Source organism: Varanus komodoensis, unplaced genomic scaffold, assembly GCF_004798865.1.
Source record: "Varanus komodoensis strain SLA01 unplaced genomic scaffold, ASM479886v1 scaffold8, whole genome shotgun sequence".
Lineage (NCBI taxonomy): Eukaryota > Metazoa > Chordata > Lepidosauria > Squamata > Varanidae > Varanus > Varanus komodoensis.
In genome coordinates, this window is record NW_025336481.1 from 21,487,520 (window position 1) to 21,502,914 (window position 15,395).

Genomic DNA, 15,395 nt, shown 5'->3' on the forward strand with positions numbered 1-15,395 from the left:
TACATTCTTTTTAGGAGCATTTCTGCACATGTGAGTAACCTGTATAGGCATTTAGACAGATGTGATCAAACATTTCATCTGAGATCATATGAAGATTCTATCTAGCTTTTTTTTTTTTTTTTTGCAATGACTCTTTCACACATTCAGATCAGTAGTTCATGTTGCCCTGAGGAGGAGGCGAACCTGCATGTGAGAATCAGTGCTAAGATATAATCTTGAGCTTAATGTTGTTACGATCTTTGGCAGATTTCTCCGGGGATGTATGGAAAATTGTTTATGTTTCCTATACTGCTTTGTACTGGCAGGGCAGAAGAAGACAGAAAAAGAATTGTGTAAGAGGGCCAAAAGAGGGAAGCAATAATTTGCCTGTTCCCTTTAATAGCAGAACCTCTAGCTGTGCCTCCACCCCTCCTATTTGAAAAACCTACTTCCTAGTGTCTTGTGAACCTAAACTAGACATGACCTGGACCAGAATGTAATTAAGTGCACAATCCTACTCAAGTTTAGGTAGAAAAAGTCCTATGACTCCCAGCATTCCCCAACCAACATGTAGATCTTGACTGGCTGAGGAAAGCTGACAACTGTAGGATTCTTTTCTGCCTAAGCATTTGTAGGTTTGTGCAGTTTTCTCTAAACACAATTCCCCATGGCCGGCTGTGGGGAAGCTGGGTGTTCTAGGACTTTTTGCTACTTAAACATGCGAAAGAAAGGAAGAAGTGCACTCAGAATAAGAAACCATTATTCCACATGCTAGCTTAGGCAACAAAAACAAAACTATATGCAATGTTCCCATCTGTTAATGAGGAAGATAGCTTTATTAGTAGCAAGGCTTTGTTTTCACATCACCTGACTTGGCAGTGGTTCATTGTGGCTACTCCATACAAAAAGACGAACAGTCCAATGAAGGCAGCTGGGAAGAGCATTCCTGTGTACCAGCCTAACCAGGCAAAGTACAAGCCAATTTTCTCACCAAAATATCTCCTGTTAAAAACACGACACAGAAGATTATAAACATTTTAAGTAGTATTTAATATTAGTTCTTAACACAAAGGGTTGTTTTTAGACCATTTGGAGGTTCAAGTTGGCTGTTAGGTTTTAAAATCCACAGATATACAGCTTCGTTCTGTTTTTCTATTCCCTTTTTAAGGATGTGAATCCTTAAAAAGCTGTTGGGTATTGATGCTACTTTTACCTTTACATAGAACCTCTCACACTTTTCATTTATTTCATTTACTTAGGAATCCAGAAGCTAAGTTCTATCTATATAAAGAAATAGCAAGGGCTTTGTATTATGGTAACTAATTCTACAACATTGAGTCATTAATCTATCACAAAACTTTAAAAATCTTTTCTCTCTTAAATATCTCTTATGACATTGTCTAGAAGTTCTCCTTCACAGAACATTAATGAGGGTGATGCAGCTGTCATTGTGCATTGATTGTCTGGGTTAGGGCAGCAGAGGTGCCTGTAAACCTAATTTTACCTACTTTCAAAGATAAACACACTGTAATGCCAATATTGACACTTCAGATGTGCTGAAGTCTTGCGCCAAATCAATTTATGCAGTTACTTTCATACTGCATGAGAACTCTCATTGTAGCTGTCTGAATGGAAAACATCAGTGTTTCTGTCAGTGTTAGAGGTTATCAGTATATCAGGATGTGCCACATTTTAAGAGAAAAGCCAGAGGCAGAGCATGCAAGCAAAGAAAGGCATGGGACTGAGGCCATTGGTCAGTGTCTCCCAGTCAGTTCTAAAGGAGCAAGTAAACAGATTATGATCCAGGACACAAATGTGACAAGAGAAAATCTAGTTCTTATCCCAGGTTTGGTGTCAGCTCATGCTACAATGGCATCCCTCTTTTATTTTCTTCCATATATAGCACTTATCATTCTCTCATGTGGGAGAAATTGCACCCCTTCACTTGATAAACATTTACAGTGGGAATAAAATTTGCACACCATCCCTGAAGATTGAGAACTTGGCCTCTACTGATAAATGCTGCATATATATGCATAAATGATGCATATAAAATGTTGCTTCATGTCCACAATCTACAGAAACACAGTGTAGTGCTCTGGTCTGGTTGGTATAACTTTACAGCCCGTCAAGGATGAATTTACTCTTGAGGAGTTGTAGTGCATGCTGGGCCACTATTATGAATGTGAAATGGGGTTTGTTGTTACTTGTTGTGTCATATGAACCTGGCCTGCAGGAGTTATTTGAGGGCTAAAAGATACATAACCTACAATCATTCTCTCTCTCCCTTTCATACACACACAGACTATGCCAACAATGTTTTTGAGGGGCCTCAGGCAAGCCACCCACTTCAGTGAGTTTATCTTTTCAATGTCATTGTCTTGCTCCTCATTTTCTTTCTCACTGTTAGCACTTGTTTGCGTGACAGGCAGGGAGCCAGTACAACAAGAAGGCTTTCCTTCTACCACCTCTGTTGTCTGGGTGACAATGAGGGGCAGCTGAACAAAAAGATAGTAATTGATGAAAAAAGGAGCATCTCTGGGGTCTTTTGCCAGTGGGTCTATTGTGGGCCGTGGGCTCTTGACAGTTGCCTACATTTGATGACAGCTCCATGAACATGTGTCATAAATCTCTGCAACATACAGGTCCTCTCAACACTCCTCTTTTTATCTTCATGAAGGATATTTTACTAATATTTAGATAACAGGCAATGCTGGGCTTTTGGGGAGTGAATCATCAGTCTTAAGTTACATTGCAGCTGAACCAAACAATCTACCTGCACTGACTTCATATACCATACCTTTGGTCAACTGTGTGGAGAAGACTGGCTTTTACCCATTGTCTTGGAAAGATGTCAATTATCTTTTCCATAAGTTTATTTTGCTAGACCAATAGAGTCACAGAAGTGACTGGACAGACAAATATGTAGCCATTATGTGGCCCTTTGTGAGCAGGGCAGCAGGGCTGGCAGCATAAAGACACCCAGGCATCTCAGTCTTCGCTGCACAGGAGAACCTTCTGGCTGATGGTTTGGCCAACATACTGAAGAGCAATCTGGGTCTGCTCCAGTAAGAAGGAAAATTCAAAGCCCAGGAAATTTACAGCAAGTATTTGCATTGCCTACTTGAATCCAAGACTGTAATTCAAAACTGTGAAGCAAAGCTGGAGCAAAACATGCAGCTAAGCTTTCTTCACGTTTCTTTTGCCCACTCTCAAGCATGGATGCTGCTCTCTGACTAAAAGTTGCTTCAGAGAAGCCTGTTCTCCCTCCTTTACTTGCGAACCCTGCCCAGCTGCAAGAAATAGCACACACAGCCACAATTCAGTGAAGACTGTTTCCATGAGCCAAAATGCCAGCTTTAATTTATTCATTAAAAAGTCCAGGAGTGGGTGTATCAAATTACTCTCCATCTATGAATGGCCTCTACAATGTCTTTTCACCACTATTGTTAAAAGAGCACAACCTGACAGACATCAGTGCAGCTAAATGGCATCATTCCTATCATGTTATCATTTATTTAAAAAATGGATGACAGCACTGACAGAGTACTTATTCAGACAAGAATTTGGACAGTATCTTGCTTGATCAGATCAATAGTTCAGGTTTTTCACTCTCTCAACACTGTCAGAGTTCTTGTTGGCTGTTACCATTGGTAGTGACTTTAGTCACCCAGAGCCAAAAGCATGATCAATAAAGGATGAATGAACCTCCTCAGATCATTTCCACTTCCCGTAAGGCCTGCTTTGGCAATTCTGCATCTCTCCTATCAGTTGATAGGATGGGATCCTAGCACATGTTAAAAACTCTGACCATTAGCTGTACATACTGAACCGTGCAATTATATTCACACACTTTTTTCCTTTTGACAACTTTAGTGGCTAGCTGGCACAATAAAATGGAAATTAATGACTGTTGACACCTGACTGATAGCACTGCAGATTTAAGATTTGGTTCGATAGAAGACAACAGTGGCATGTGCTTTTTCAGTACTTTACTTTCAGTACATTGTTTTAGCAATGTGGCATTAATATGATCTAGTAAACCTCACTAGCATGGAGTTGTCAGGGAAATTTAGCCTCTTTGGCTCATCCCTCTTTGATAACTCTGGAGTGCTGAGGGGGTTATGGACTGAGTAATGGGTTTCATACAGAAACTCTTCACAGAAGCACAGAACAATAGAGTTGGAATGGGTCTAGAAGGCCATCAAGTCCAATTCCTGCTAGTGCAGGACACCCAGTTACACCATCCCACTCAGATGTCTGTCCAAGTTGCATCTTGAATGCCTCTAGTGTAGGGGAGCCTGCAACCTTCCTAAGTGATTAGTTCTGTTATTGAACAATGAGGAAATTTTTCCTGATATCTAGACAGAATCTGGTATTCTGTAACTTAGTTCCATTAGTCACACATACATTCTGAATTATAATGTTCTGAGCAATCACAGTCTTAGTGCTGGGCCAAAGTATCCAGCATAGACTTTCCCCAGAATTTCCAGATATGGGGAGATGGTGGGGTGGGGGGGTGGAGAGTGATTTCATATACTGCAAGTATATAGCAAATGGAGAAAGGTCTTTATAGATGCATTTGTTCAGTACCTCACTTGCTCCCTAACACTTTAACTCTGATAATGGGATTATCTGGAGACTCATATATGCAGTCCCAGTCTGACTGATATTTAATAATAATATTTACATACATTTACTGTTTCATTTGATGAAGGGCTAGATGGGATACTGATGTGTTTCATTTTCAGCACATAACCAATGGCATATCAATTCTCTGGAGTAGGATGTAAACCACTACATTTTAACTAAAGATATTGTGTACAGACTTGTGGCCACAATGCCATCTGAGCTTGTTCTAATTGTAGAAGGAATTTAAAAATTAATACAAGAACATTGTGAGGGACACCACATGTTCTGAGACATCCACCTATTGTGAATAGCACAGGATGCAGTAAAATTGCAGGGCTCCACATATTTGGAAGCCCTCAAGCCTTCTGGACTCAGATTACCCTGTGACCTGAAGAGACAGAACCGAGATTCATGCAGTTTTGTGCCATAAAATGCTGTGCAATGATCACCTCTGGATAAAAAAAAAAACACAGTCTACTCCATATAGCTGTCCTCTGGGTTTTGAAGTAAAATAGATCATGAGCTATGTTTACTTATGCATACACACCAGTTACCATGCATTTAAAAACTGCTTTTTAAAAAAAGTTTTACCGTACAAGATCCAATGGCTGGTATTTATACCAAGCTCCCCACGAAGCCCAGCATTCATAAAGCAGATGCCTGTGATTTTCTGCCCCATGAATTCGTATGGATTTTTTACTTCTGTAACTACCCTAAAATACATGCAATTAAGAAATGAGTTAAAATATACATCACCAGAACTGGTAATTTTGATAACATACAATCAAGGTAGGAAAAAGTAGACAGATCTAGAATTATTTTTTTCAACAAACTTTTTATTACAACCCCTCAGAAACCATTGGAAGACTTTAATAATGTTAATAGAGGCAAACATAATGTTTGCAGTTTCTTCTGTGTGTGAGAATAAAGTCCCCTCCTACTTGAGTTTCTTCATAAGATCTCAGTGTTCATATTAGTGCAAGCATTACAAAGGAAAGCCTTCACAATACGTTCATAGAGAACACATCCATACTTTCAGGCCAGTCTGGAAGAGCAAGCATCTTTGCTTTCAGAAAATGTGCTCAGCTGCTCAGAAAATGTGTTGAAACTTCATCTGATATGGAATTCAAGAGTTTGCTCTCTTATGGAAGCAGGCAAGAAAGAGCACATGCTAACACTAGTGCTCTTGAATTTGTACCAGCGTACAAGTATCATAGAGATACTACTACTAGACACTGTTCTGGATTTCTAAACTCACAAATGTCCTGTGTAGTGAGTATCATCTTCTGAAATACTTTCATACATATGAGTTGTTCTTTAAAGTCTCTAAGTAAACCCTTGAGATTTTGTCTGCATTTGCTGTACAATAGAATGATGATGCAGAAAAGCCCTGCATTTTAAAGGCAAGTATTTCTAGAAAAGGAGCTAGAATTTGTCTCATGAGTCCCATTTGTTTCTAGAAAGAATGAGCTTGATTATCCCCTTACATCAATGAAAATCAGACTAATGTACTGTTGACAATGGTGGGAAAAGTAGTTTGGGAAGAAATTTGGCCTCTTAAGAAAAATAATTTTTATATATATATATATATAAATACCTCATGAAGAGGAAACGCAGCTTCATAGGAGCCATTAGTAAGCAATCGATTCAGACCTAGAAACAAACAAAAAATCAATTCACTACAAGCAACTCTGGAATGACTATAGTGTAATATGGCTACATGTTGGAAAGGAAACAGAAAACTATAAAACAGTTTTTCAAGGGTGATATTGTTGCCAAATAGCACACACAAAGAGAAACATTAAGGTCTAGAAACTACTGCATATTCATATTTCTCATACTTCCTTGTAAACTGGTCTGTACTGGAATCATACTGGAATTTGGTACTGAATTTAAAGGTACCAAAACCTGGTACTTGACAGGAAATAGTAACTGCATACATAAAAGTGCCGTGGCATCTCTGCTGTTCCATATGTTAGGACAGGGTAGCCCATACTTACCAATTTTATTTTTTCCTTCTTCATATTTCACTCTCTGTAAAATATGATGAACAATTCTACTTCTAGTAGCGTTGTTGAAGAATGTGTCTTTGTTGTGAATGATGAAGCTATTTGGAAAATACCACAAACAAGGAAGATAGTTGAATGTTTGTAACAATAAAAAGTGGCAGTGACATCTGACAAATCTGCAGTAGAGTAGCAGTTGAATAAAAGAGAAGGCAAATAATTGAATCATAATGTGAAATTTCTGCTTGGACTTGTTTGGAAGACACTGTATATGAAAGCATTTTTTAGGATGGAAGGAGTGCTCAAGGGACAGAGAACCTTAGTGGAACTAAAAAAAACTTCAGCTGGCCTCTGCAAGTTGGGGAACTGAACAGATGATTTTTCTCTGTCTGAAACTGCAGGCATAAACTAAGTGTGACTACTCATTCATCTAGTCTAACATCAACTATTCCAACTGCCAGCTGAGAGAGCTGTTCTATCGTCTCTTACCAAGTTTAGTTTTAACTAGATATGACAGGGATTGAAACAGGAACCTTCTATATCAATGAATTCTGCTCATTCCCATGTGCAAGTTGGAGGCATATTTACTTGCGGGTAAGCCCCATTTAATCTAGTGGGATCTACTTTGAAGTAAAGATAGCAGATGGCTGCACACATGATTAGTGACACAGACATGATGGCAATCAAGAGGAACATAATGGCTCTAGTGTCCTAAGGGAAGTCTTAGGGTTAGAGTACAAAGCTATGAGCACCATGGACATACTTGTAGCTCAAATTTCTGGTGCAATACAGTCAATTATGTAGGGCTATTCAGCTTCTGACCATACCATGCAGTAAAAACATGACACTTTTATTTATTCAATGTGCTATCCTGAGACACAAGTAAAACTGTAAACTTGGAATATCAAGATGCTCTTGTAATACCTTAACAAGGTAGCATAAAGGCAATGCTCCAAATGGGCATCTAAAGAATAGTTTCAAATTAGCATGACTGGAGCTGGGAACAAACCAGCCAATTAATTTATTTTTTATTATTTCAGTTGGAAACTTTCCACATTGCAAACTTCAGCTTTAGCTGGAATCTATTTCTATCTTTTAATAAATGTTTATGTAAGAGGTCTTTGATTTAATAGAAGGGCAGTAGATACATGAAAGTAGATTTATTGCATCACATATGTTTGTGGAAATCTTGTTCCTCATCATTCTCATGGAACATCAATATATGTTGTGTAATAATCTACTACAATTCCATCAGGGGATCAATGCATTACCATGCTAATAAATGGACCTATGAGATGATAATTGCTTAGACTGCTGTTTACTCTTCTGTTTCAGTGATGACTACTCTTAATGTAACATTCACAATAGAAACTTTCAAGGTTAAGGTAATTCAAAACTTAATGGTGCATTAGAGTGACTTTTGTTTTCATCGTGTCATGAATATGCTATGATCTATTTGTTTGCCTTGATTAGTTCAAATATTCATTACTGATTTCCTCTTTTGATTTTCTGGTTATTTATTCCTTAAAATGTCTGCTGTAAAAATGCTCTGTAAGAGCTCTTTGAATAATGTTTATATTATATGTGCCCCTGTAAAAAAGAAAAGAAAAAGAATAAGGTCATTTTTATTACCTGCCTTGCAGATGGAACCTAGAATCTGAAATCCAAGAATTATTCACTGCAATTCATCCTACTTTTAAAATCTATTTTATTTGATTTTTAAGTGTTGTATTATTTCTAGAGCAGCCACACGTCTCAATACTGTACATTAAATAGGACACGACACAAACTCCAGTCCAGTTCCCAAAAACCAAATACATAAGCAGGTGCATGTGCCTCTTCAATGTGCTGGATTAGGGATCATAGCAGGGCTCTGTTTGATTGGTTATTTGGTTTTATAATTGATTTTGTACAGCTATGTTTGGATATGGCTTTGAAAAGCAGTGAGTCAATGAGGAAAGAAATATTTATGTTCTATTTACTGAATAGACCAAGGAGCATTCAGAGAAGACGTAAAGACCCTTTTTTATCTGGCAGTATGTATGTAATGTCTTCATGATAAGAGACAGAGGACTAAAAGGGCCATATTTCAACAAAATTTCAAACACTGCAATGGGCTACCCCTAATGGTGTGGAGGCTCGGCTCTTCTCTATCCAGTATATAAACTGGAAGTAGAATTAGTTCATCTCCCTTCTAAAAACACTCACTGATGAATCCTTTGCTGACTGAATGGAGCAGTGTAGCAGTCATTCTCCTCCAGGTCTGGCAGCCTTTCCTTGTCCAGCCTCATTGGCTTTCTAGGCAACCATCCTCGAAACCTGCTTAATTGTTTCTCGATCCTGCAGCGCATGGAAGGCAAGACCAAATGATGCAGGAAATTAGCAGTAGCTTTACATGGAGGCATGCATTTGCCATATACATCCAAGCTTGCTTTTGTGGACAGTGCAAGTTACTGGCAAAGTTAAATACAAGAACTTTCCAGAAATACTAGAGGCCAATCCATCCAAAAAGGAACAGAAATTATAGTTGTCATGACACTACTTCACTTGGGATTACTAGCATGGATTTACTTTGATTTTGTGATCTATAACATTGAAATACTTGCTGTCAAGAACAGTGTAGTTGGATTTCTAGAGATAGCAGGAGAGTGTTCCTTGGACTCATCACTCAAGGCAGCACAAGCTTTTGTTTACTTTGAAAAGGGAGGAAAAATAAATTAGGGGCCCCTTTTGTCTGCTGGACTGACAAGGCAGGGACCTTTGCATCAGGCTCTCGTCTCAACCCAACCAAAAGTTCAAGGTTTTGGAGATGGTGGCAAGGAAGTGAGAAAGTTGACCCTTGGGTCTTCAGTGACTTAACTGCAGCTATATTACCTAAAATGGCTTGTGGATTGCACCCAAAATACCAGGCAGTGATTGATTGATTGATTGATTGATTGATTTAAAACTTTTATATGCTGTCACCACATGCCTCAGCATCTCAGGATGGCTTACAATGTAGGAATGTATTCTGAAGAACAATACTGAAATCTTACTTGCTTTCATTTCTTTTGTAGCAGAACAGAAGCACTATGTCTGCCTAGTCCAAATAAGCTCTTGGCAATTTTATTTCCTGAGCATTTAGCCAGTTTACTTTACATTTGCACCTTAATTGATGCAATGTTCCAAGGACATTTAAACACAAGGACTTCAGAAATCATGATGGAAAGCTCTGAAAGCTCTAAATAATTTTCCTTTTGTTTGCTACCCACTCATCTATCACAGAAGGTGCTGCTTTAAAAGCCTGTTCTGTCCGTTTGCCTTCATACGCTACAAAATTTATGAACTCTCAGAAGACAAATCATACAGCCTGAGAGCTAAACGCCATGCCAGTTCTTAGATTTAATCATCGCTATTCAACAGGTGAAAACAAATAAAAGACTGCCAGAGGCATGGCAATGCAGACACAAAGACATTGAATCCACATGGAGGTATCTTCAGGCATTCTGCTACATAGCTAGTTGTGTCTTCACCCTGTGCTGCAGCCCAGACTACAGAGAAGACAAGTAATTAGTCTCTCTTTAAAAAAAAAAAGCAGCTGTTGAAGGCTGCTAGACTGATTTTCTGTCCACTTCTAGGAAACTGCTTTCCTTCCTTCCTGTAGGGAAGTAGTGAGAACATGTGGCCTTCCTGATGTTGCTGGACTGCAAGCTCCATCATTCCCTGCCAGGACAATCAGTGATGTGGGATGATGAGAGTTGCACTTCCCATCCCCAGTGTAGGGAAAATTATATGGGATCCTCCCTGTGGCCCAGCTCATGGTGCTTCCTGAAGCACCCCACTTCATCCTGATGCAAAACTTCTAAAGCCAGCCTCCAGCCCTGGGATCATGAAGAGCATCTCTTGAAAAGAAGGTTTTTCCCTCTGGAATGTTCACACTTCCAGATGTGAATGCTACAGTTGCAAATGTTTGGCTCATAAATTTTTGACATTAACAAAAATTTCTCAGAATACTATTACCTGGATTTATGAATGGGATGTAGTTTGGGATTATTATGTCTTTGGAATCAGTTCACATTTCATTTCTCCTATATCAAGCAGTTGAGCATTGAACTCCCTCCCTCCCTCCCTCTAATAAAGTCTGGAATCCAAAGCATTATATAATTACATACAATTTGGGTTTGCATTTTTAAAATACCAGTTTCCATGCAATAAGCGAAGTTACTTTTTAAATCTGTGGGACAAAGATTTCCTGTCCTCTGTTAACATACAGCCAGCTTAATGCACTGTCTAATATGACCACTCAGAGAATTATGGGCATCAAATGGAGGGGCTAGGATTGCTGCTGTGCCTCTGTTGCTTTCCGAAATCTTTAGATGGGTATCTAAGTGCTGTTTTTCCTTCTTGCAAGGAAGAGAGGTTGACTCCAGTGGGATTCCTTGTAGGGTGGCTGTTCCTTATTCCTTCCTACCTCCCCAGAACACACCACACATATACACACTTTGACCCTGATTATATTTTCCCATCTTTGGAGTACAGCTAGCACACAAAGACCCTCCAACCTTGAAGTGTTTTTCTGAGGTCAGGAATGAGTCTCTGACTGATCCTATAGTAACCTGAACTTGTCTAGGTTGTGCCCTCACACCGTGTTAAAATACTGTAAACTCTCTCTTCTTAGCTAAGGCATTATCTAAACCTTCATCTTTAATGGTAATTCAAAAACAGAATATATATATCTGTGTGTGTATATCAGATATATATCATCTCAAAAACTGATAAATATAAAATTGTTGCCATCACCAATTAAATTATGATCTGTACCCAGCAAAATTACAGATAATTTTAGAATATCTAAAAAATTTAGATGATTGCATTGGGAACAAAATGAAACAAAATTGCAACTTTATTTTCGAAACGCTTATTCTACCATTGTAAAATATCTTACAGCATTCTGGGAAATATTTGTTCTACTTGGATCTTTCAAGTGCTCCTCATTATCAAGGCTCTCCTGGATTTAGTTTCATTTTCTAGAGGTATTCAGTCTGACTTCAGTTGCTTTTAGAGGTTGTTCCCACTTTTATCTGTCAGTGCCTCCCATCATGACTGCAGGGGACAACTGCCACATGCAAGATGCACTCAAAATCATGCCTGTGGAAGCTTTCTTTTGAAGTCAAGGAGCAGGAGTGGGCTCCCCAAACTGGTTTGGGACCACAGCTGGGCCCAAAGGGTTAAAGCCCCTATCCCCCAGAGTTTGGGTCTGAATTAGGACCCCACTCTTGCCATTTAGTCAAAAAGCATTCGATTGTTAAGGGCATGAATGATGTCATATCAAGTTTGGCTTTGATGGAATGGCTACTTTGCCTTTTAGAATAGTGAAATGGAATGTAAATATTAGAACATCCAAATACCTAAGCAAAAAAAGCCAATAGCAGTCCTATGAGGAGTAAAATGATCTCAGTGTAATTGCTAATATTTATAGAAACAACACTTAATAGTTTAGTTTTTCTTCCCTGGTTGAACTTTTCCTTTTATCAACATCACTAACCTGTTCAGGAACTTGTACCGGCGGTGCAGGTAATAGATTTTTCTCCTGGAAGAACAGCAAAAATGAAGCCAGTCGAGAAGAAAACCCATCGTCAGTTACAGTATGAACTAGCAAGGAAGGAAAGGAGATTGAAGACAGAAGCCTGTAAGAGGTGGAGGAAGAAACTAAAAAGAGAGATTAACAGACAGAACCAACACACAGTAGTGTTAGGTTCAGGGAAATTGTGGAAACAGATATTTGCTCTTATTGCTTTTGTTTCTTCCATTTATGTCATGCATGGAAACAGGGACTGGGAAGCATTTTTCTTTCAAAGGCTACTGGAAGTTTTTTCAAGGCAAATGCAGATACATAAACAAGTGTTGTGTTTTTAACATAAGGAATTTGGTTATTAAATATAGCCTTGGATTCACAACATGTGCTTCAAACATGGAAACATTAAACTGGTGTTAGACAATGCTTGGCACTGGTGATTGCCCCCGGAATACATGCAAGTCAGGTGGTGCTGGTGTTAGTGATGCGGCTCTTCTGTAAGAGACGATATTCATGCAGTACACAAGCAAAATTATGCATTTTATATGTGCTTTCCCCCTACTTATATTAGTAGTGTACTAGTATATTAGATAAATGAAATGGAGTCTAGCTTTTCTGCATTTCTTCAGTCTATAATGTGAATGTAAAATTTTATGAGCTTACATATATATTCCATTTTAAAATAGTTTATTTCTGTTTTTTACCTGGGACAAGGGCTCCTGGGACAAGGGGTCTTCTACATAAGGCAATTATTGTGTGCTCATATTTTCTCACTCATTATTGCTTGCACGTGCTTTACTAATATTGTCACTCTCCAGGGCCATTTCTGTGCTTTGCAATAATTTCCACAAATCTTTTTATACTAAGAAGAATCATGCTAAGAGAAACTTCTGCACTTTTGTAGTTCCACTGTACTACAGTGCCACCTTGTGACTGTGTAGCTGATTATACCAAAAGGCTGAAGAAACACCCCAGCCCCAGAAAAATAGCATGTGCAAAGGAACCAATTGTGCTCCTGCAAAGAATCCAGAAGGAGAAGCCCTGGTAAAGTAGCTGGTTAAAGGTCTCATGTAGCCCCAGGTCACAGGTGCTAACTAGTAATCCCTGCATATTTTTGTGTTAAGGAAGTAAGAAGAGGGTGTGAACCTGGGCATATAAAAATTCTCAGGAAAACACTGGCCTTTATTGTGGTGAAATGCAAGATACAAATGCATTTGTACTTTTTAGCATGATGAGAGATACTGGAGATCCAATTGCGAAGATGAAGCATGTGTCACTTGTATTTCCAGTCCCCTTCCCAATTTGGTAATATGTAAAGCTGCTCAAGGGTCCAACCTGTGGCTTACTTACTCAAGCCTAATCCTACCAGTGGTGGCTCTAGCAGATGGACTGAAAGGCAGAGCCCTCCCTGATCAAGGGGCAGGGTAAGAGGGATTAAAACCAAAAAAGGCACCTACATTGCCTTGCTAAACTTCAGTTCAAACACAGTCTAGGGCAGTGATGGTGAACCTTTCAGAGACCGAGTGCCCAAACTGCAACCCCAAACCCACTTATTTATTGCAAAGTGCCAACAGTACAACAAAACTTAAAAACTGAGGTTTTAGTTTAGAAAAAACAACCCACAGCCATTCCAAGCAAATATATATATCCTTGGCAGCTCACTGACTGGCCATGCGAAAGCTTGGACGATTTGCGGCTAATGAGTCGCGGCTTGTGATGTCATCGCCTGGCACCACGACTCCTTTCTGAGCATGCACATGGCCCCTATGTGTGCTGTTATCTGATGCTCGGTTGCTGGGGCGATGCTGGGGTGACTTGGCTTGCATGCTGACAGAGAGGGCTCTGTGTGCACACTGTGGCACACGTGCCATAGGTTCACCACCACTGGACTTGGTATTTCAAAAAAGATGAATCTGCAGGCTGGGTGTTCGATGCTGCTTCTGCCTTTCTTGAGAGTGCAGCCTCTCATGTGGCCTGTGTCTCCACTAGGGATGTTGGAGAAAGCTGCAATGGACTCAAAAGAGTTCAAAATTCTAAGACCCATGCATTCTGCAGCAGACTGTCCTCCAGGATAGAAAAAAAAATCTATCATTTTACGCTATTTAGAGAATAGAGGTTTTTTGGATTTTTAAAATCCTCATTTCCCCCATTGGCTAAAGTGTGAAAACTTGCATTTTGTGGGGGCTCTGTCTTTTTCAGGCGTGTGAATTTATGCAGCCACATATTTGTGTGTATGTATACAAATGCATTTGCACAAAATCTATGCTGTCAAGGAGCAGACAATGGAACAAAAACACCTGAGAACCTGCACAAATGATGGGATGTTGCCCCTCATCCCAAGCTATGCAGCAGTTCCTAGTTCATGTTAATTTCTTATTTTTCTCCTGGAAAGGAAAAACCAATTCTGCCTCTTGCACCTAGACAGAAGCCTATCACCTAACCAGTTGATGGTGTTGGAAGGACATGTCTGAGTGAACTCCAAGGAGAGACGAGGTAGCCAGAATTATCATGTAACTCACAGACTCTTCTCCCTTTCTTCATGTGTTTTATTTAACCTGTTGTTTAAATGATAGAGTATCTCAGCCAGGGTGAATTTTGGTGTTTTGTTCTCCTACCTGCTTTCCTGAAAAACCAGAATGCCACTTGAATGAAAAATACTGACAATCTTGACCTAAACAGTTGTTTTCCTATCTTTCAGTTAATGGCTTTTATTATTTAATTTAGTGCTATATGTGTGTTCGTGTGTGTGTCCATGTGTTAGACAGTATCTTGCACAGGTCACAGAATTATTTTTAAAAGAACAATGGCTGGGGCAAGAACTGGGGTGTGATAGATCTATTTTTTATTAGATGCTAGGGTGGGGGAGGACAACATTCTCCACGTGAACAGGCAACTCCACCAGACCAATGGCAGGAAGGGTGCTGATGTAGGGAATAAGGAAGCAAAGACTTCTGCTGCCAAGGTGCCTAAGATATCTGCCAGGAGAATGGAAATCATTCTGTGATCAGCTGCAGCGGGCCTGATGGCCCGCCAGGAGTAACGTGGATTATCAAGCAAACAGCCAACCATGGTTATCTTCAGGCTGGTTTAGCATGACTTGTGAACTTACTCAATATGTTGGCACAACACTCCTTGGTTCCTGTTCTAAATGCTTATTTGTGGGTACAGCATTCCATAAGAAAAGGCCAACCACCTCTAGACCAGTGGTAACAAAACTCAACTGT

At 39.5% G+C, this 15,395-nt stretch overlaps 1 protein-coding gene across 1 annotated transcript in view; it reads right to left on the minus strand.

Annotated features, from left to right (window-relative positions):
• The window catches only part of ANO4 (anoctamin 4), a 92,418-nt gene that overhangs the window by 35,681 nt on the left and 41,342 nt on the right, over positions 1 to 15,395 (minus strand). The window contains exons 5-10 of the mRNA XM_044455295.1: positions 12,142 to 12,186; positions 8,826 to 8,957; positions 6,612 to 6,718; positions 6,209 to 6,264; positions 5,203 to 5,324; positions 847 to 981 (exon numbers count right to left, since the gene is read on the minus strand). Coding sequence (XP_044311230.1) covers positions 847 to 981; positions 5,203 to 5,324; positions 6,209 to 6,264; positions 6,612 to 6,718; positions 8,826 to 8,957; positions 12,142 to 12,186 — 597 coding nt within the window. The remainder of the gene's footprint in view (positions 1 to 846; positions 982 to 5,202; positions 5,325 to 6,208; positions 6,265 to 6,611; positions 6,719 to 8,825; positions 8,958 to 12,141; positions 12,187 to 15,395) is intronic.